We start from the raw sequence: 23,680 nt of genomic DNA on the forward strand, positions 1-23,680 counted from the left end.
AAAGAACTTTGCAAAAGTAAAAAGTGCCATGAAGGTGATATAGTGCTATGATTAAAACAGATTGATTGTCTGAGGGGAGGGTATAGCTCAGCAGTTGAGCCCAGGGGTAGAGTACCTGCACAGCACGCGTGAGGTCCTGGCTTCAATCCCAAGTGCCTCAATTTAAATGAATAAATAAACCTAATTACCTCCCCCCTAAAAAATAAAATAAATTAAATTAAATTAAATTTTAAAAAAAGATTGTCTTTAAGCCCACCAATAGAGAGGAATCAATATTTCTAAAGTAATCTCATTTTATGAAAGAATTAGCTTTCCTTTAGAGAAGTATTCTTCTAATAACTTAAGTTTGGCTTTTGAAAGGTGACTTTACAGCCTTTTAGTAACACAGCTATTTTGTACTTATAAAGAAAACTGCTGAAAGGTGGGTGCAATAATATATAAAGAGTACACCTAAAGCTAATATAATGTTATATATCAATTGTATCTCAAAACAGATAATTATAAAAATGAAACCATATTTTATTTTTTGACTATAAAAAGCAATATATAGTCATTATAGAAAACTTTGAAATTATAGAAAAAAGCACCCATAATCCTACCTACAACTATTAACATTTCAGCTTAATTCTTTTCAGTATTTTCCCCATGCTTTAAAAAAATTCAGCTGGACTCATATTGGGGTATAGCTTGTACTATATCCTATCTCAAAATGCTGCTCTAATGTGATGACATTTAATAAGACTTGTTTGAATTATAAAATATAGCAATTTAAATATATCAAAATTTTGAGTTCCCTAAAATGTATTCTATGCTTAATAATCAGTATCCTAGTTAATGCATAAGTGTCCTGATATTCGGTTGATTGGTTTTTGATATTAATCTTTTCACTATCTGCCTACCAGACTTGTGTTTACCTGCTTTGAATATTTTTGGCATTTTCAGATAGCAGAAAATTTAATCTTTAGGCTAAAATATCTTGGTCACTTCTTGATCATGCTTCTGTTACAATGCATCTGTTTTCTAACATTTTGTGAGGATAAAATCGGTTTATATGGACATACAGTCTACATACTTGTTTAAGTATTTAAAACTCTATCCTTATAAAACTCTGTGAGGATACTAGAGTCAGAAGATCTGGTTGGAATACTAACTTCTTTTACTGGCTGTGTGACTATGGGTGAATTAATCTTCAGTTTTTCCCCTCAATGGTAAAATTCTGGAAGAGGGAAACTTTCTGTTGTGAGGAATCTAAGAGGGTTTTGAAGTGAGCCTTTCCAATGAGCTCATCTCTGCTCTCATATGATCCTTAAAAATTATGATGCCTGGCTCCATTCCCCAGACACTGGGTATCAGGGTTTTTAAAAGCTTCCAGGTGACACTAATGTGCAGCAAAGTTTGGGAGCCACTGTGATCACTCTGGTCAACTTTGTGAGTATCTGCTAATTCCACATGAGGATCTATGTCATTTGCTAGTTTAGGTTTTTTGTTTGTTAGAAGAATTTAAAAAATTAGAAAATGTTTTCCCTTTTTTTTTTCTTTTTTTTTAATTGAGGTATAGTTGATGTCCAATATTATATAAGTTTCAAGTGTACACCAAAGTGATTCACAATTTTTAAAGGTTGTATGTAACATCAAATATGTTTTAAACCAGGGGTCACAAACTAGAATGCCTGTGGGAATTGGGAAGCCACAGTGAGCAGTGGGACTGTAGCAGTTGTCTAAATTGGCAGGGGCAGCTCTGCCCAGCTGCTGTTGCCCGGGAAAAATCGTCAGTTCTTCTCATTTTTCTATAAAAGCTGGAAAATTGTATTTTTATATGAAACTTTCCACTTTTTAAATTTTGCATCACATGTTATTTTATAGGCTAAGTAAAACATGTCTGTGGGCCAGATTTGGCTTGGGAGCTACCAATGTACAACTCCTGTTTTTAAACTTGGTATTCACAGGACCAGAAGTGTATTAATTGCATCATCAACATATGTTAAAGTTAGCATTTTTCTCTGCATTAGGTCTGGTATCTATATGGACTTCCTTTAAGTAAGTTTTTGTCTTTGATATTATATGATTCTCTGACTTGAGGGCCTCAGGCTTTGATCTCTTCATTCCTGTCACTCATTCCAGCGGGGTGTGCTGTCTATTCCATTTTGATGATGGAAGCTATGGCATGTACCCCAGAATACATTCAGACAGTAGAACCCTGCTCTCATGCTAGGAGTGCCAACCAAGAGCAAATTTTCAAGAAGATTCCCTGGAAATATGACCAGGTTTTGGAATGTGATTCACCAGTGGCAAACCCAGAAGAGGGCAAGTGTGGAAGGGCACCAGAGAGGCCTAAAGCACTCCTGTGTTTCCAGGGAGTACCAAAATCTCCTGAAGACTATTTCTCAATTTTTTCCCATTAAGTAATAGCTCTCAGTCCTTCACATGCAAGATGCCTCTACATGAAATAAGAATAATTCATATTCACACTTCTATTTGTCTCAAAGAAGTCATTTAACAAATAGAGCTGAAAGATTATAATTTATATTGAGTGATAATAATGTAGTTATGTTAGGATTTCATGATTAAGATACCTGTTTTTGAGGAAACCTCTAATTTTTTCCCTGCTCTTTGGATTATTTTTAGATCATGATGCTGGAGATAGAGTCCAGAACCCAGACGAAGCAGGCGTGGTTTCAGAAGAATCAAAATGGGCGTCCAGAACTGAAAGTATGAAATTAAGTGGAAGGGAGAGAGAATTAGACAGTTCCACAAGCAGCTTACGAACGCAACCAAATCCGCAGAAGCTCTGGGAAGATGGCCCAGAATTACCTCCAATTTATAGCTCTTTAGCACCTACTAGTGGGCATTTGTTAAGCAATGAGGACAAAACAGAAACAGATGAAAATCAGTTTACAAAATCTCATAGTCGATCATCACCCCACATTCAGCCAGTAGGAAATGTGGGACAGCTGCATGGTGTCACACCTGTAAAGTTGTGTCGCAAAGAGTTACGTCAGATTTCTACCTTCGAACTATCATTACGACGTTCCAGTCTTGGGGTTGGATCTATGACTGCTGATTCCATTGAAGTAGCTAGGAAACCGAGTGACTTAAAAACTTAGACATTTAATAATAGAACTTTTAATTTAGTAGATGTGTAAGATTCCTTTTTCTAACCTGTTAAACATTAAAGCTTAAGCTCACTAGCTCTTCCCTCAGGATAAAAGAAGAAGGGGAGGAAGGAATCCCTAATCCTTTTGTATACTATAGATGTGTATATCTTCTGTTATATATTTGAGGAGTTTTAATTTGTATTTCCATAATAAACCAAACAAACACATGCTTTACAATACTGTCAAGTAATGGGACTTTTAAATATTTCCACTTATAAATTTGCTTAAAATTTTTTTCCAGTCATATTTGAAGAGCAAAACTAAGAGTAGAATAATAAAGTAAAATATTCCTCAAATGTATATTATTATATTAAAGTATATTATGAAGTACATTATTATAAGTATGTTATAATACCTTATAAATTCAGATTGTTGTTCTATAAATACAAGGATATTTTATTATTTAAAAAAACACGATTAAATATTGCTTGTGTCAGAGAGTCACCTGCTGCATATGTTTTGGCACAGCTGAAAATTTGTGCCAAAATGCAGCCTGCGGGCTAAGGCAACTGCTTGGATTTATAGATTAAGGTTAATTTATGGTCCTCAGAGCCCATACAGGGTGTTTAAGATCAGTCTTAAACATGGGCTCTACTCTTCTGGAATTCTTTTTAGAGTGTTATATTATTGGTTTGCTGATACTATGGAATGTAAGTTTTCATCTGTCCTCTGCCTGTCTATTCAACGTACCTCTTTGGGAGAAGTGGATACAGCTCCATGGAATAGGGAAACAAGGATAGAATAACATGAAAGCATTCTGACATTTCAAGAAAAAGAAATCTGGTCACATGGAGCACACTTGTAAAGCTTGAAGTCCAAACAGAGGATCTTTAGCTAATAATCTGATGGACTTAATCTGAGATTCTTCTACAGCCTGCTTAGTCAGGCCTTGTACACAGGCTGGCCAAATAGCCCTGGGGCTGTGAATATATAAATGAAATTTTTTCTTCAAGTTTTTTGCTCTAAATCTTATTATATAACATAAACTTCAGTTTGGAATTAAGAGCTAAATGTTGATTTGCCCAAATACAATTTGTACTTTTTAAAATTTTCATATTTTTCATCCCATTATAATGACCAGAGGTATTATTTTGCTATTTTTTGTTACTTATATTGTTATTTTTGTTACTTTTCCAAACTTTCACTTGTAAAATAAAGTTTTTCTTAAACTGATTAATATTTGGGTAGGGCAGTAGCAAAGTCACCCTGATTTATGGGTGCCTACTCAATGAGAATAACCTCTTTCTTACTGACTCTAGTTTTTCTTATCTGATGCTGCTTGCTAATTTTTTCTTTTATTCTTTCCTCTGTTGCTGTTGACCCTGACCATCTCACCTAAGACCCAACTGTTGCCCTGTGCTCAAAGAGTTTTCTAGTTTTTTCTAGTTTTTAGCTCCTAGGGAGTAGGGTTTCTTGGTCTCACTGGTAAAAACCAGTTCCTATAGAGGAAAACCAAACCAAAACAAAATTCTAAATTGGTGAATAGTTTCTATATCTCTTAAGTATGTTACTAAAACTCACTTAGATTATGGGTTAAACAGACTTCTGTGGTCTTACCTGAAAATGGAACCATAGTTTTTATAACATCCGCCCAATGAGAAACTACTTCAAACAACAAATTTACAAACCAACTTAGAAATTTTATTTTTAACAGCGACTATTTGAAGTCAGATTCTGGTTTTAAGCTAGTTTTCTCTTTTTGCCTTTGGTTTGTAGGATATATATTTAATATACATCATACATAAATAATGACAAAAGGCCAGTGCCTTAACAAAGCACAGCAATCATATACTTATTAATAAACACATATTTATTAATGAAGTTCCTAATTTTAAATTCCTTATAAAATTAAGCAATAATTTAGGAATAATTCATAAAAGAATATATTTGACACCGGAATTCTGCCTGCCCAAGAAATTGACACATATTTGTTTTACCTGTGGAAATATAAACACATTTTCTAAAAGCAAGCTCACTAACAAAGAAAATTTATACTAAACCAACAATGAATAGATTTGATAATGCAAATGTGGACTGACTTCTAAATAACAGAGGTACAGTTTTTTTTTTCCCTTTTGGTTAAACATACATCCTTCATATATGATAGATTTCATATACATACTCAAACACACATATACAGAATGTCCTGAATAATACATTCCGGGAGTGAACCTCCTGTCTTTCTAGTTTAGTCGGTGCATTCACAAAGGAAAGAGAAATAAAGGCACCTCCCCCAAGCAAGTACAATTTTAAATATATATACTAATAATAAATTTTACTGTTTGTTTCACATGCCCTTCTTAAATATTTTGTCATTGTGTTTACCTTTTTGCATGTATATGAAATATGCTTATAGTTTTTTTTTTGTTTGTTTATTAGGTTTTTCCACTTACACAGAGCATTTGAAAGGAAATATATTTGCCTCCATGAAGTACTAGTTCCTTCCCTGACTCCAGAGTGTCATAGATAAGAGTTGGAGAATTCTATGAAAATGGAAACTCTAGGTGTCAAGTGAAGGTCCTTTTGTGCTTTAATGTTTGTTTTCTTTTGCTAATGGTTTTTTTTTTTCCCCTCAGTTCTTCATATCTTCATGAATTCAGGGTCCAAGAAGTCAGCAAAAATTTACATATGATCTTCAGTAATGTGGACTTTATTGCCACTGACTTGTTTGTATTAGTCCAGGTCAATAAAGTGATAAGTGCTTATTTAAGAATGGGTGTCATATTTTTTTAAAAAGGAGTCTCATAGTACGTCTCAGAATGATTTGCTAAGGAGTCAGGTCCTTAGTGGGCGTTTGTTTTTATAGTCAACACAAATTCTCATGCATTAAATGCAGGTATGAGATGTTTTACTCTTTCATTTATTTCCTGAGAAACATACTTGTGACTTTTTAAAACACTGGGGTATGAATAATGAAAGCTCAATGTTCATTTATGCCTATAATGCCTCTCTCAACTTCACTGGAACTTTTTAAAATATTACAGTTAAAGATATAACAGGCTGCAGGCTACCTTGATTAGTACTGTTAACACATTCTTTTACATTTATATTTTCAAAAATTGAAAATAAAGGTGAGAGTGAGATCTCATCACAGCAAGTTTCATAAATGCACTGAGTATGTAGTATTTCTGAACTCATTTGGGCAGTAGTGTTTAAAGGGTGGGTATGGGAGCATCTGTCTAATAGGAATATTTTATCAATGTCATTGTTTACCTGGAGGCTGAGAATAAAAAGTAGACTGAATTTTCATAAGTTTTATTGTTTTTAAATTTTCTATAAACAGTGCACCCCTTAATGCATGCATAAGGAGAGACTGTTTCCACTTCTTGCTTTTGGAATGCAGTGCATATATGGCACCAAATACTGGAGTGGTATTTGAGTTTTATAATGTCCTTCATGTTGACCCTGACAATACCCCAGTATGGTGATAATTAGAATAAGAGAAATTATAAAAAGGAAGCTGAGAAAAGCTTGATATTATAATACTGGCTTTTGATAGTTTGAATCGGTCTTAGTTGTCCATTTTTATATCTTTTTTTGTAGGAATTTCCTCAGTGAAGCAACAGAATTTGCCACTATTTGAAATGCTAGCAGTGTAATTTAATTGAACCCAAATATATTGACTTAGATTTATGTATTGGGTTCTACTGGTAAATTATGACACAAAGTTCTACTGAGTTAATCTCTATGGTACTTTAAGAGAAAAATACAAGTCTCACAGGCTTTGTTACAATGAGCAAGATCTTTAATATGCCCAAGGAGCAAAACCATTCACAACAGAAGAGGAGAAAACTAAATATTTAAAAAATTTTATATGTATGACTGTTGAAAATTTAAAACTCCACTTATTAGTTAATGCTTGTGTAATTAAAGTAGAACAAAAGAAATGTATCTTGAAATAATATTTGCATACTGTATTGTGGTTTTAAGCTTATTACAGTATATACAAAGCAAGGTACAATTTTTCAAGTCCAAAATAGTAAATATTGTTAGAATTTATTTGATCTAAGGGGTCTCTTAAAAGAACCACTTCTTGGACCCTGCCCCAAGTAACAAAATCAAATTATAGGCAAATTATAGCTTGCTTACCTCTCACTCCCCACAGTGTTCCAAGATTCAAATAGCTCTGATAAAAACAGGAGAAAAAGAGGTTTATTTTAAAGCGTTCCATACACCAGCAAGGGATTTTCAAAAATATTTTGAGAGAATATAATTCTATTTCTCTTGCAACAACACTGCAACTTAACTTAAATCTTTGGCTTTCTCTAAACCCTAAAGAATACTCCTAGTTATTATTAAATTTGCCATTTGAAAATATACAACCCAGTTTATACTGATTTCTCTTCCTATGATGACTATTGAGGACTATATGAAAAGAAGCCACCCTAAACAGAATTTAAATGGAAATTGTGGAGCCATTCAGTAGGGAATTACAAGAAACAGTAGTTTTGGATAAATTCCAACAGCCATAACATCAACTGAAGAATAGGACTTCAGTGATTTTTACTAGTGAAGAGCCATGAATAGTGTGCCAAAACAAACACTGTAGACAGAATTGACAGGATTTATCTTTATAAAACAATACTTAACCATTTTGCTTAGTTTTTCTCTCTGCTAAACTATCCCTGAATTTTCCTACTGAAAAAATCTCTGGATAAAAGACTTGCATTCATAATTACAAACCAGCAGCTACTGGCCTGCTTTGAGAGGCTGAATTGATGTTATTCATTTTTGTTTGTGGCCTGCAGTGGTATTTCACTATCCACCATGAAAAGGAGTGAGGAGTTAATCTTAATTCAACTGATTTTATAATTTTGATAATATATAAATATTAAAATTGTCGAAGGTTTTTGCTGTTACATTCTAGCATGATTTTTTTTTCTAGGTAGGGAACAGGGCAAGGTACTTTTTTTTTTACTGAGGTGCCAGTCTTCTTTTGAAATTCCCATCACCTGGAGGTTGGGCAGAATTTGAATTGTTCCATTCAAAGCCTGGAACTAAGCCGATCTGTTTCACTAGACATTTCCCCAGCCAGCACCAGGTGTCACTGGCTATAAGACATGACCAGAACATGATCCAAGTGACCCAGGTTATAATCTTACTAATGGAATACATTAAATAATACTTTCTAAAACACCGAACAGCCTTTTCTTTTAAAAAAGCATTTAAAGTCAAAATCTTATTTTTTAAATGCAACTCAAAGTAATTATTTAATAAATTAATTGGAAGTGAAACTGCTATTTTTACTATATGAAGGTTTTTCTATAGAGTTGGCTGTCAAAATGGGATAACTTTTTAGCACAAATGTGGTTGCTTACTTTATATATATCATAACACATTTTTAAACAAATTCTCAGAGTTTTAGTTATATATGTTAGCAACAGTAGAAATAACTATTCTCTGGAAAGTTTCATATGAATTCTATTCTCACAAGAAAATATTTTAAAGATGTGCCGAGTCTTTTTATAGGCATAAGAAGTACTTCATTTCTTTGATTTATGAACAAAAAATATATTTTTACTGGGTTTTTAACCACCAGTTTTTGGCTCTTTGTTACTTATTTCTTTAGTAATAGTTGCATTTTTGAATTATTGATGAACTCTGGTTAGAAAATAACTTTTCTTATAACTGAGAGGTCTGGTTTCCTCCATTTGGTAATCACAAAGATATTTTAAACTCAATTTTTCATTCAAGGAAACTGTAACAGTTATTTTTTGGGTATATGTATAGGTATGTGATCAAATTAACAGCAAAGTCAGGCTTTGTTTGGCACTGAGTACTCTTTGCTACTGCATACAAGAATAATATTAGAATTAAATCCAACATTACCATGATGTTCTCCTTTATAGGTACTCTGAGGGAAGATCATTCCCCTTAGTTTGCAAGTATCTGCCAATGTTAAGGAATATTTTATCTCCGTTTAGATCAAAGCACCCATGACCTGTGCAGCCAAGTAATCAAAGAGAAAGCCAAGACTTTAAGAGTGATGGAACCTACAATCAGAAGTATTCTAGTGGATTGTGAACAAATAAATCAGAGAAGAATACTAACATATACACTCTTACTGGAAGAGTCACCTTCAGTGGTACTGAGGTCCTCTTAGTAAGGTTTATTACAGAGTTCACTATTTCACTATTCTCTGAGAAGGGAAACTAGATGTAAGGACCTGATTACGTGAGTTTAGTTGGCCAGGCTACCGCAAACCAAAGTACCCTTCAGAACCAGGCCAGTGCCCTGGGGTTTAGTTCTTAGGGAAGAATCTGTGCCTCTTTCAAAGGGTGAGATGGTAACTAAAGTTACTCGTATTCTGAAGACATCACAAAGATAGCATCTATAGACAACAGATAGAAATTTTCTGTAGATAATTTATAGGCATTTTTCCTGCTTTACGTTTTCTATTAACCTTTTATCATTGAGGATAGAGCTGAGAACTAAAAGCCCTGTCACTCAAGGAACTTAATATTCCAGTGATAGGTACTCTGGAGAAAATAAAGCAGGGTAAGGGGATAGAATATCAAGGATGCTTTTTATAGATGGAAATATGTTTCTGAGCTAGGCAAACATGCACAGAACTGGAAAAACTAGATGTAAACTCACTGAGAAAAATTGCTTTTCAATTAACTCAATGCATGTATTCTCAAAGGGGGCAACTTATCATAAATTGCATCTGAACACAGAAATCACATCCAGCTAGTTTTTATGGGAGGGGAAGAGCACTGACTGATTTTGCCAAGCCATTTTGTCCTTCCATAAACAGGAAACTGCTCTAGATCTACTGCTTTGATCTATAGAATTGCTTAGGATTTATTTCAGATTTAGGATCACATTTCACTTAAATTGTTTTTAAACTAAGATATAATTCACATAACATAAAATTTACCATCTTAAAGTGCACAATTCAGTAGTTTTTAGTATATTCACTGTGTTGTGCAATCACTAATTCCAGAACATTTCATCACACCAAAAAGAAACTCTGTCCCTATTAGCAATCAGTCTCAATTTCAGCTTTCCCCCATCCCCTGGCAACCACTAATCTACTCTCTGTCTCTATGGAATTGCCTACTTTTGACACTTCGTATAGATGGGTATCATACAGCATATATCTTATACTATATGGCTTCTTTTCCTTAGAATAATGTTTTCAAGATTCACTCATATAGCATGTAACAGTATTTCATTCTTTTTTATGGCTGAATAATAATCCATTGTTTATCCATTCATGAGTTGATGGACATTTGGATTATTTCTACTTTGGGGCTATGATGAATAACCATGCTATGGAATGCTATAAATATCTGTGTACAAGTTTTTGTGTGAACATGTTTCAATTCTGCCTAAGAGTGGAATTTCTGAGTCATATGATAAGTCAATGTTTAACTTTTCGAGAAACTCTCAAACTGTTTTCCACAGCAGCTGCACCATTTTACATTCTCATCAGTAGTGTATGGGGGTTCCAGTTACTCTACATCCTTGTCAACACTTGTTATTGTCTGGTCTTTTTGATTATGCTCATCCTAGTATATGTAAAGTGGTATCTCATTGTGGTTTTGAGTTATATTTTCTCAATGACTAAATTCATGTGTTATTGGCCATTTGTTTATCTTCATTGAATTAATGTCTATTCAAATCTTTTGCCAGTTTAAAATTGAGGCATTTGTCTTTTCAATGTTGAGTTGCAAGAGTTCTTTATATATTCTAGATACAAATCCCTTATCAGATTTATGATTTGCAGATATTTTCTCCCATTCTGTGTTGTCTTTTCACTTTTGTGATGGTGTCCTTTGCATTGCAGAAGTTTTACTTTTGATGAAGTCCAGTATAAATATTTTTTTTTTGGTTGTTTGCTTTAGTTGTCATATCTTAGAAACCATTGCCTAATCCAATATCATACAGATTTATGTCTATCTTACGTTTTAAGAGTTTTATTGGTTTAGCTTTTAAATTTATGTCTTGAGTCCATTTTGAATTAAGTTTTGTATAAATGTGAGGTAGGGGTCCAACATTATTCTTTTGTGTGTGGAAATCAAGTTGTCTCAGCACCACTTATTGAAAAAACAACTGTCTTTTCCTTATTGAGTTGTCTTGGCACCTACGTTGAAAACTAATTGACCACAGATGTTTGGGTTTGTTTATGGACTCTTGATTCTATTCCATTGATTTATGTCTGTCTTTATGCCAGTACCACACTTGATTACTGTAGCTCTGTAGTAAATTTTGAAGTTGTGAAGTGTCAGTATACCAGCTTTGTTCTTTTTCAATATTGATTTGGCTATTTGAGGTCCCTTTAGTTCGAATATGAATTTCAGGAGCAGCTTATCCATTCATGCAAAAAATCCTGCTGAAATTTTGATAGAAATTATATTGACTCTATAGCTATATTTGGAGACTATTGCCATCTTAACAATATTAAGCTTTCCAGTCCATAAACATGGGCTATCTTTCATTTATTTAGATCTTCTTTAATTTCTTTTAACCCTTTTTTGTAGTTTTCAGTGTACAAGTCTTAATGCTTCTTTGAAATTTATTCCTAAATATTTTTTCTTTTGATGCTATTGTAAGTGGACTTGTTTTCTTAATTTCATTTTCAGATTGTTCATTGCTAGTGTAGAGAAATAAAACTAATTTTTGTTTATTGATCACTGTTTGGTTTTGGTGGACAGTAATTTTGGGATAGCAACACACCATACCATAAATTGAGGAACTTAGGTAATGTTTACCCATACAAACTGACTTAATAAGCAGAAATGCAACTTCTTGTTGTTGTTAGTGGCGATGATAAATTTTAGCTTATTATTTTAAGATTATTCCTTCAAGAATTATTTCTGTTTTATTGCCAGGCGAAGAATGGTAAGAGCACAGAGCACAGCCAGGTAATTTGGCTTCTGTAGTCTATACTCTCAGGTCTTTCACATGTATTTTTCCTACTTAAGTAAAACACAAAAGGAGCACCCTGTCTCTCTGTATCGTGAGGGTACTCTCTGTATATTTCTCAATGCTATGTATTTTAAAGATTAATGGAAATGCAGAGAAAGCTAACTTATTCAATAAATTTTTATGTGCTGGGTCTTATGCTAAGTGCTAACTGCTAAAGGAAACATAGTTGAATAAATCACAGACCCATCCATTAAGGAGCATAGTCTGTTAAGGAAAGACTGATGGTAACTTTGACCATTTACTAGGCCCCGTGTGTTTCTGTTTCTTGTTTTACACCCTTATTTTGATGGGGTACCTCCTTCCAGCAGATTCCTGAACATATGCAAGTTAAAATCTTTTTCATTTTGACATCTTTTTCTTGCTCCCAGCATTGGCTCTATTTCCTCTGTTTCTTTTGTTTTTTCTTCTTTCTTTCCTTTATTCCTTCCTTCCTCTCTCCCTCCCTCCTTTCCTTCCTTCCCTACCTCTCTCTCTGCCTTTTCTTTTTTCCTTTTTTCTGTTTGTTCATTTCAGGCTCTTTCATGTAAGGGGGTTTCTTCAAATATCTGGAGATCCTCTAACTATTCACCCACATTTAAGAATGAGATGATTAAAAGTTGATGGGAGCCTCTGTTGGCAAGAGCAGGGCTTGTCCATTGTTGGGCTTCACTGTAAAAAGATAGGTTACAAGCCACATTCTCCATTATAGAACCCTCCAACTGTCAATGTTTTTTCTCTTGGACCAGCCAATTTTCCCCCCAGAGGAAGCTGCCAATTTCCTGATGGGATCCCAGCATTCTAGGATCCGAATTTGGGAACGAAGCTGGTGGGGATGTCTCATAATTCAATATGCACAACTTCATTTAATTCTGTTTTTCTGTGGAGTGAGTCATCCCTGTCCTCAGCTCTGCCTGGTGTCCAGAGGAGCTCTGAGTCAAATTCTTCAGAAAGTAAACTTCCTATCTGCTGAATTAAGTAGGGATTGGGGGAAGGTAGGATCCCACTGTTCTTCATAAAACTTTTGTAATACATTCTCATTTTCATCCCTGCTCTACCTCTGCTTTCAAAGGTGTGGCAGCTGCAGTTTCAGAGCCTTTCCAGGGCCTGGGACTTGAAAAGGTTCACTCTGGTTGGCTCTACCTCCTCCCAAAAGCTTATGTATTAAATTTCTCAGTTTGGGTACATTAGTTGTCACTCATCCATCTGGTTTCCATGTTCCCAAGTTTGCTGACATCTTTCTTCAGCAGAAGATCTCTTTTCCTGTTCGCTTTGCCTTTATGGGTTTATATTTTTATCCCTTCCCTGTCATTTTAATGAGGTATCTGGAGTGAGTGGAGAAAAACATGTGGTCAATGCACCACGTTTAACCAGAAGTCTCCGTACCATCTATATAGATGTAATGAACATATTTTCTAAGTAGGAGAAGTCCTAGTTATAGGCAATTCCATAAGGATTAGATAGAAGTACAATAATACACCGTTTAGCGAGTGCTAATATGTGCTAAACAGTCTTGTAAATGCTTTACATGTATTACATGTATTACGTATTTTATCCTCAATAACCCCATGAGATGGGTGATGTGCTTACCTCCCAGCAGTCTGACTCCAGAGCCCCTATGCTATATAATACCATGGTGCATCATCTTCTAAACTACAGGTTCTCTTGTTATTTTTAATTTGTCAGGTCTCTAGTCAATCCCTATTTTCTGTTAACTTAAGCAATACCTGTGGTTCTCCATGTAGATTTTGAACATGTACAGCACATTATTTGATGTGGCAAGGCTAGTATCACTGTTAATATACCTATTTGAGGATACACGTTGGAGGTAGAAGAGACTCTTTTATGACAAATTTTAAAGCACAGATATTTAAACTGGGAATCCTGGCATGTGTGTGTTTTATAATACGGACAGATGGGCATTTCCTCTTAAAGAAGCAGTAACCATCTGTAATTTGAGAGGTCAAAGAGAAGCAATTAGAATCCCACATTAGTAACACAAAACTTTAGAACGTCTGTTTAAATGAAACATGATAACTGCAAGACTTTAACATCTTAAATCACCGATGACTTTCAACACCTTAATTCAGAGAATTCAGCTCCTCATTCTTTGAAGATTTTAGCACCAGGCTCATTATCACTCTCACCACAGCTACTCACTGCACCAACTCTAGTGTCACTTTGGTGGGTAATTCTTTGCAAAGTAAATATATAGACATAGATATATCTTTCAAACACTTACTGCCTCTCAACTCTTGGACCACGTCTGTTTGAACGATCTTTGCCCTGTGCTATCTTAGCTACCCACTGTCACGGCCATTCCCTCCACCTTGACATTACTGACCCTCTTCCAATTTTAATTTCAAGCCCGCTACTCTCCAACCCATTTCTTCTCTTTTCAGGTCATTCTCTATGGTACCTAAACTCCAACAATTCTTCAACCTGATGAGAAACACCATTCTATTCACCCTGTCATCTTTTCACAGTTCCCTACCCCTCTCAAAGCCTTCCTTCTTACTAGATCTGAAATTATAATGTCTCCTTTGCATTTACCCTCAACTACTTTGCCCATCTCTCCCCCATCATACTCGCCCGGCCAAATCTCAGTCAGTCCTGGGTAATCCCAAACTACCTACTCAGTGCCTGCTCATAAGCAACTAAATATAGCTGGAGAAAAATGCACAACCATATTGACTGATCTCACTGTAAATTCATGACCACTCACTCAGGTGGGCCCTTAGTAGTGTCTGCAAACCTTACCATGTTTTCCTAGTCAATTCCCTCTCCCACACTCACAGACTATTATTTCACCTCTCTTCCTCTGTCCCTCCCCCTTCCAAACTCCCCCCTCATTACTTTCAGTTAATAACTACATTAGCCAGAGTAGACTAAACTGCTATAACAAATAAACACAACTGTTATGGCTCCCACTCAATAGAAATTTATATCTTGTTCACATAATAATACAGAATGGGGGAACCAGGTCAGTGGGCAGCTCTCCTGCATCCATGCACCTTCTTTCTTGTGGTTCTGCCAACCCCAGGGGCTTGTAGTCATCTGTATAATCCAGCTGTCAGGAAGGAAAAATGCATGAAGGAGGCATGCTGGCCCGGCAGTGACGAACATCATTTCTGCTCACATTCCACCAGCAGTAACTTCACATTTGACCATTGCTAACTGAAAGAAAGGCTGAGGAAAATAGTCTGTGTGCCCAGAAAGGGGAGAATACACTGTGATGGACAATTAGCATTTTCTCCACATGATTTTCTTTCACTGAGAAAACAGAAGCAACTAGTAAAGAACTTCTACTTTGTCCCGCTGTCAAATCCACACACCTACTTCAATATGGCCTGTGTATGTGGGGACTGGGGGGATTATATTTCTAGGCTGTCCCCAGTCACAAAGGGCAATCTCCAAGCTTTCAGTTAGAACAACGTGGGCACAATGACCACACCACCTAATCACAAAATTCAAACATACCTTCTTTCCTTACACTTTGCGACCTCTGTGGTTTTGGATATCCTGCCCCTGTCTTTGTGAAACTCCAATTTATCTTGTTTTGCCGATTCTGCATTGCTCTGCTTCTCCCACTTCCTTCTCTCTTTCTTTGCTGACTTCTCTACCTAGATTAGATCCCTTCTTTCTCATTTAGGTCTTAGTTTCTTGAACTTTAATGTGATACAAATCATCTGGGGTTCTTGTTAAATTGAAGGTGCTGATTCAGCAGGTCTAGGGTGGGGACGGCTGAGATTCCACCTTTCCAACCAACTCCCTGGTGGCACCAGTGCTGCTGGGCCATTGACCACATTTTGCATAGCAAGGTATCTTCAAGATTCTGCCCTTTGTTTTCTTCTTTTCTCTCACAGTGATATCACTGCTAGGCTGATAACTTCCCAATCTCTTTTCTAGTTCAACCCTCTTTCCCATAATTCAAAGCCTTTACATCTAAGTTCTTAGTGTCCATCTCTGTCTGGCTGTCTGGAAAATCTTTCAAAGCCTTAAAATGTTCAAATCTAAACTGATCTCTCCTAAAGCAGTTCCTATCTCTAACTGTCTTTTTTTCTGTCTTTTACAGTTATCTCCAAACTCAAAACTCTCACTGTCTTTGATTTTTCTCTTCCCCCTTCATCGACTAACCTTCAGATATGTTCTCAGGCTATCCTCTCTTACTGGAAAACCAATTAATGGCCAAATTCTGTAGATTCTGCTTCCATATCATCTTTCAGTCAAGTTCTTTTAAATTCCTTCTGCCTTACCTTTAGCTGAGACTCACCATTACCTTTCATCTGGCTTATTGCAGATCTGTCTGACCATTTTCCCTCTAATTTCTGTGTCCACTCACAGAGATCAAAGAAAAACCTTGCTTTTCTTTCCCCAAACTTTTGTTACAAATACAAATTCTTCCACCTGGCATTTCAGGCCCCATTCTCCTCTGTGTCTCCACTTCTCAACATGCTCTAGAGTCTTACCATTTGCTTTTCCTGAACACGACTTTCACTGATTCTTCATATATGTTCTCATGCTACCTCTTCTGGCTATAAAACTATCCCATCTCCTTCAGTGTCAATCCCTAATGCCTCCTCCTTCTCAACTGCCTTTCTTTCCTGATCTTCCAGACAGGTCTGAGCAGTTCCGTGATCTGCTGTACTCTGTATTTTCCACATGGCACCTATCATAGTTTGTCTTTTATTATAATTGCTTTATCCTTGTTTTATTCCTTACTCTGAAGGCGAGGATAACATCTTCATCTCCCCCTCTGTAACCCTGCAGCACCTTACCTAGGGGGCGTCTACTATTAGATGAATCAAAGTGATTTAGGGAGATAATGTGATGCAGCGGTAAGCAGCACAGAATTTGAAGTCCGGACTCTAGGCATTTATTAGCTGTGAGGCTTTAAGTCACTTAACTTGGCTTGTAAAATGAGACTCCTACTACCTGATAGAGCACCAAGGGAGATAATGTCAAAATGCTGTAACTACAGAGAACTGGGCAATGTTATTTCCTTACAGAGATGTGATGCAGTCTTTTTATTCCAATCTTGATTTGCAGGACCATCCCTACTTCACTAACGGGAGATCGAGCTCCAAGTGGCTGGGAATTCGGACCCCCAGGTTCCACAGCCCTTATCCAGTCCAGGGCCCTGTAACTGCTCTCCGCGATGTAGGTGAAGCCGCCCAACCGCGGGGGAATGGCCTGGACTCCAGTTCTCTTGGGAGGCCTGGCTCCTTTCCCCCGCTCCGGGAAAGCCCTTCTCTTCCCAGTAACCCCAAAGACCGCGGCGCCTCCGCCTACGTGAGACGTTTGGACCCTGCCCGGCCCCCGTAGCTCCCCTTCTCCAGCAGGTGGTTCTGGCCCTCTCCCCTAACTCCGGGCGCTCACGTCACGGGCGAACCTCTACCCACGCGCCAGCGCCGCAACCAACCGAGAAAATAAACAAACCCCCGCGCGCGCGGCGGCGGGCGCGCCAGGCCCCGCCCCGCCCCGCCCCGCGGCTCTCACACCGCCCCCTCCGGCGGGACTTCCCTCCCGCCCTCGGCTCGCCGCCGCGCTTTCCCCGCCCCTCACCGCAGCCTGCAGCAGCGCTCCCCGCCGCGGTCCGCCCGGCCCGGCGCCCCGGGGCCCGTTAGTGCCCGGCGTCCGTTCACAGGACGCCGCGCGACCCCCGCCCGGCGCGAGTCCGCCCCCGCCCCTTGACCCAGCCCAGTCCCAACGCCCAGTGCGGCCGCCCCGAGAGCCGCGGAGCGGCGGCGGCGGCGGGGGGAGGAGGGTGAGGAGGGCCGAGCCGGCGGCCGGGGAGGCCCGGTGAGTACGCGGAGGCGAGCTGCCTCCCGAGGGTCCGCTCCGGCGCCCCTGAGGCGGTGGTGGCGGCTTGGCCGCGCCGCTCTGTGCGCCGCGGGCTCGGCGGTTGGGGACTCGGCCTGAGGCGACGGGCCCACTGGCCGGAGAAGCTGGGCAGAGTGCGCGGGAGGGCCGCTCCTCGGGAAGGGCCGCAGCCCCGACGCTCGGCGCCGGGCTCGGGGCGGCGGAGAGAGACCCTCGCCGACCCCAGGCCCCGGCGTCCGGGCCGTGCCGGCGTCTCCGCAGACCCCGCGGGGGTCGGGGCCGGGGGTGACCGTGGTCGCGGGGCCGCCGAGTGACAGGTGCCGCCGTCCCCTCTCCGCCGCGGGCATCGCGCTCCCTCCCGGGGAGCCAGGCGCTCGGAAATTTCTGGGGCGACGACCTGACTCGCTGTTTTCTCCTTTCAGGTTTTGAAACCGCTTCTCTTGCACGAGTTAGGTCTCGCCCAGCCCTGTTTCTTTCTGTATGTACTTTGCGCGAGTAAGTTTTGGAGCATCGGTTAACAGCCTATGGGTGAAATTTGGCTTTCGTTCATGAATGAGGTATAGTGGATTACTTTCTGAATAAAGTGCTCCTACTCCTCCCCGCTAGCTGTTGAAAAGTAAAAGAGAAGGGTTTTGAGTTTTGTTTTTTGTCTGTTTTTTGCTGTTATTGTTTGGAACAAGGAGTCCTACAGAATTTTTGTCATCTCCAGCATTTAGGGTGCTTTGTAGATATTGAACAGTAACGATAAAAAAATGGCTCATTAAATTGTCTTTTTTCTCCACCTTCTTTTAGATTTTTCATTTTTACCTTAGCTAGATTCTACAGTGGGTAGGTGCTACGACTCTCACTGGAAGCACTAATACAAGATCGTCTTTTCTCTACTAAAAAGCCAGTGAAATTTTTTCTACACCGTTCTGTATCGTCTGTTTCTTTATGTAGTAAACATGTTTGTGGTTGTAATCTGAATCAGTTTAATAAATTTGACTTGCAGCTATAAAGATATTAGAGAAACTTTATGGCAAGTTAAAATGTTAAAAAATTTTAATCTATGGAAATACAGATTTTTTTCTTAACAGGTTTATAACGCTTTAGTTCATTAGTCGATTCCTAATTAATAAAGGATATTCATACAAATGGTTACAACAAACTTATCTATAAGATACCAATCAAATGTCTTCACTCTGTAGATTAAGGTAAAAAACTCAGAAGTTGACCAGGAGATCAAGGAGGCAAATGAAAATACATGTGCTTTATTTGTGGGAGAATCCCTCAGGTCCTCACTCAGTACCTGCTTGTACTTTTTGCTTATCTTTTTCAGTCCATAGAAACTAGGCGCTGCAGGTTGGAGAGAGGAAGCAGTATTTAATGAAGAAAAAAGGGAATATAGGACATGCCCATTAAGTTTATGTGGTTTGTTTGCAGTAAGTCTATTGGGAGCAAAGTTTTGGTGTGCACTTGGCACTTGCTGGTTGTGAACCTTTATAACAAGCCAAAGTGAAAGATATTATTTTGCTGTGTTATTTGAAGAACAGAAATAGAATTCTTTAAAAAAAAAATTCACCAGATATTAAGTCACTCATACTTAGAGTCATTTCATTTTATGGTTTTTTTTTTTAATTGAACCTGTGCTGATTGGCAGCTGCATTGTATTAATTTCTTTTTTGATCAGGATGACTGATAGTGTTAATGCAAGATGACTGTTGTTATTTTATAAAATGGGATATATTTGGTTGTTCTCGATGGAGGATTGTATACATATATTAGTTTTGAAATGCCCTAATTGTAGTTTCATGGACTGAGGTATGGCTACTGCTACTATCTTTCTTGCCCCTAGAGAGATCATAATCTAGAGGGATGACATCATAGTGGCAGTCAGTGGTCCTCAAAACCTTGGTAGAGGACCAGCCATTTGGAAATACAGCTGTTTGCAGTTTAGACTATTCATTTTTAAAAGTAGTTAAGTTCCTGATGTATCCTAATTCTTTTAAATCAGTACTTTAAAATCAGTTATGTTTCCTAACAAATATGTTTCCTAAACAAAATTAGTTGTGGTGATGATCAGTTAATAGAGTGGGATTTACAGTGAAGCAACTCTGAACCGCTAATAATTATTGTTAACTCATATTTGCATTATGGGAATTGTGGATTATCTGTAGTGCACTTTACATTTCCTTTAGCTGTCCATTCTGCCTTTGAACATGTCTTTACATAGATACTTGGAATGCATAGTACTTCCCAAGTACTCTACATGTACTTGGGAAATGTATTTTTTTAAAAACTAAATTCAGTATATTTATCTTTTGTGTGCCAGGTCCTGTGGTTTTGTTAGGGATGGAAAGAAGAGGCCCTTGCCTTTCAGGATGTTGAACTCAGGCTTATGAAGGACTAGGCACAACACTAAACAGATCATTTTAATAAAATCTATTCAGTAATAAAGGTAAATATGAAGTACAGAAATGTTACAGAGGAGGGAATGATTAACTCAGTGGGCAGGTGAGATAAAGCTTTACAGAGATGCTAGCACCTGAGCAGGATTTTGTGGGATGAGTATAAGTTATAAGTGAAAGAGACAGGTGGCATTTTAGGCAAAAGGCACAGCAAAGAGATATGAACAAGTAAAACTAAATGTGTGGTCAAGAAATTTTAAATAGTTTGCTTTGTTGGAGTACAAAATCTGAGGAAGGATAGTTGCTATAGAAAGATCTAACATAAGCTCTAATATTTAATAAATCGGGTAATTGACTTTTGAGTACTGAGTATTTATAAACTGAAGACTTCAATATAATTTGCCATTGCTGCAATTTCAAGTATAGAGGAATTAATAGTTTTTACTAATGATAATCATCAAGAAATTATAAAATATTCTACTTACGTGATGAGCTGCCTGCATATTTAGATTTGTGAGCTTGTTTCTTGTGCATTTGACCTGAAACATTTGTTTTTTAATTATCTTGTGAATTTTGTCTTCCTTCAACTACTTAAATTAGCCTTTAAATTATTTTTAAAAGGAGACTCAAAGGGAAAAGGCAGAAACACAGGAAATAATCATTAAATTTCTGGACTAGAAAGCCTGATTTGTGTAGTATTTTCGTAACATGTAAATGTTTAATATAGAGGACTGGCTACTATGTTCATAGGCTGACCGATGTAGGTAGCTTAGTGGATGTCCGCTGTATTTTTCCATTGTGTACCTTCCTTATGTCCATGTTATTTTAAGTTTATGTATATAAATGTCTGAGCATTTGACCATGTGAGAGAGAGAGAAAGAAAAACTAGTAGGAGGAGGGAGAAGAGCTCTGTTTGACTCTATTTACCCAGTATCTCTTAGATATGACTATAGGTGGAGATGCTGAAGTTTAGGACACAAAACTGAAGGAATACTAACCCTAGCCTTTCCCTGAAATACTATCTTTAAAAAGTCTGATGTTTTCATGGCCTACTTATTTATCTCTTTCTCTCTTCAAGCTTTAAACAAAAAGCAGTTTCAAGTGAATTCCTGGATTATATAACATGATTATCTTTTTGCAAATTCTGAAAAATTTATTAATGAAGGCAGTGTTCTGTTAAAAACATGACATAATCAGCCTTTGACAGTTGCTTTCTGTCATTTGTCTTCTGAGTCACATAAGGGACCAGAGGCATCTCATTGTCAATTCTGACCTGTAGTTGCCCTAAGTTTCAACACAGGACAGAAAAATCAATATTGCGTTGATTGCATTATGCTTACCTTTTTGAATTTGGGTACAGATGACCATTTTCCCTTTTTAAAATGAGATTTTTTTTTCTTATGGGATAAATACGGTCATTATAGAATATTTGGGGAACTAGTGAAAGCTATAGAAAGGAAAATAAGCATACTGATTAGACCCCTGAATTTCCTTCTTTTGGTATGTAAATAAATAATCACATATTTATAAACTGGGGATTATTTTTATGTTTTTATTTCCTTCTTTCATTTAAAATTTATATTTCCCCCCCTCCTTTTTTCCTCTACTTAGTTAATACATCTTTTGATATGGTATGTAGATTTCTCTCATGGCTATTGAGATAGTTGGTATGTTGGCTATTTGTCACTTTTTTTTTTTTTTTTTACATACAATGTATAGCGTAGATTGATCGAGCCCTTCTGTTTGTCCCATCTCTTTACTCCCTCAACTGCTGACTAAGTAGAGCCACTTTTTGCCTTTAATATTTGCTGTTATGTAAAGTATAGTGCAAATACTACCACTCTCCTACTCTCCCACCCCTACTCCTGACCAAAGGATCGTTAGACGTGAGCATTTTCCCCTTTCCATCTACCCTTTTTTTTTCCATCTACCCTTTTATTAAAGTATTCTAACACAGGGGTTGCTAAGGTAAAGCGTAGGTAGCTGCCTCCTCAGAAAAATAATTATTTTGTTTTTTGAGTGTTTATCACTGATTCTTTTCTCAGTCAACAGTATTTGTTTTAATGCTTTTTTTTCTCTGTCTTTCTGTCTTTTATTTCTTTTCACTTCTTCAGGAAACATTTATTGTTTGTCATGTGTGTCCACTGCATGGTCACTTCTGTGATTTGGGGTTTCAGATAGATTGGTGTTCTTCTGTAGTGTGTTAGGTATGATCTTTAGGTGTTTGGCTCTTTTCAGTGGCTGGTTGCTCAACCACAACTTCTCAGTGCTTAAAATTTTTTTACTTTTCATTTCAAAGATTAAAACCTTAGCTTTTAGAGGGGCCAGATGTTCACTTGAGTTTCAGAACACTTTTTGCTATGGAATCAGACATGCTCAGCCATATTTTTCAATAGCTTGTGCCACTTCTCTTATGCCTCATAGGCCCTCAAGACATACTTCAGTTAATTATCATAGTAAAAATACTAGTCAGTGTTTATATTTGAGTGCTTCTGCTGTTCTGGCTACTGTTCTAAGCATTTTACACGTACTGACATATTTAATCTTCACAGCAACTCAGTAAGCTAGGTATTCTCGTCCCTATTCCACAGGTGAAGAAGCTGAGAGCTCAAGGAAATTGCTCAGGGGCTCACAGTAAGCAGCTAGTTGGGCTTGACCAGGCATTCTTGCTCCAGGTGGGCATTCTTGTGCCAGTGCTTGTCTGCCATTTGGCTTTTGCATTACTAACACAAAGGACCAGAGGCATCTCATTGTCCCACAACTGAGGGGGAGATCTACAGTGTACGTAGAGCTGAGTGGAAAAAAATTTGTTAAGTTGTTTTTTTAATAGTGTGTGACTAGGATAAGTAAAACAAAATATAAAGTATTAGGAAAGATAATAAGTGTTGAATTTGTATAAAACTTCAAAATCTTTTTAGGGTTTTAATGAGGAAATTGTACTTGCTTCCGCAAATATAAATTTTTGAATAATAGGTTTATCCCTTAAATAAGAATATATGGTTTCTGATCCAGACTTTTTAATGGTGCTTTCTTCAAATTGAACCCCCATTGAAATTTTATAGGTAGTAAAAACAAAACATTTTGTTATATTCAATAATTTATAACAGTTGAAAATATTTTTTAAAAATTTAAAAAGTTTTCTCATCAAAAATGTAATACAGAATTTCTTGTGATAAAAAGAAAGGAGTTCAAATTCAATTGAACTTTGTAACTTCAAGTATGTAAAATAATGACAGGCTCTAATTTGCAGAAAGCACATGCATTATTTGAGCAGTCACCTTGCTGCTAGATTTTGTGCCATTTAAAAGACATGCCACTAGCAAATGGGGAGAAGTATCTGCTGTTTGTGAATATAGAGTTTTCAGGCTTTTGCTTGGAACCTTGCTCACTAGGAGATTTTGTGTT

General features: G+C 37.4%; 2 protein-coding genes across 8 annotated transcripts in view; both read left to right on the top strand.

Annotated features, from left to right (window-relative positions):
* KIF27 (kinesin family member 27) overlaps positions 1-5,868 on the top strand; it is a 65,901-nt gene extending 60,033 nt beyond the window's left edge. For all 4 annotated transcript variants that reach the window (XM_031447181.2, XM_064490124.1, XM_031447184.2 and 1 more), the window contains one exon: positions 2,626-5,868. In XM_031447181.2, the coding sequence (XP_031303041.2) occupies positions 2,626-3,104 (479 nt within the window). In that variant the 3' untranslated portion in view covers positions 3,105-5,868. The remainder of the gene's footprint in view (positions 1-2,625) is intronic.
* An 11,693-nt stretch (positions 5,869-17,561) lies between these two features.
* GKAP1 (G kinase anchoring protein 1) overlaps positions 17,562-23,680 on the top strand; it is a 57,161-nt gene continuing 51,042 nt past the window's right edge. Inside the window, exons 1-2 of one of the 4 annotated variants that reach the window (XM_031447185.2) lie at positions 17,562-17,867; positions 18,311-18,445. The gene's annotated coding sequence lies outside the window, so the exon portion shown is untranslated. Of the gene's footprint in view, positions 17,868-18,310; positions 18,446-22,930; positions 22,951-23,680 lie in introns of those variants that run through there. The other 3 variants (XM_064490127.1, XM_031447187.2, XM_064490126.1) reach the window with 3 other exon arrangements.

The sequence above is a fragment of the Camelus dromedarius genome, chromosome 10, assembly GCF_036321535.1.
Source record: "Camelus dromedarius isolate mCamDro1 chromosome 10, mCamDro1.pat, whole genome shotgun sequence".
In the NCBI taxonomy this organism is placed as follows: Eukaryota; Metazoa; Chordata; class Mammalia; order Artiodactyla; family Camelidae; genus Camelus; species Camelus dromedarius.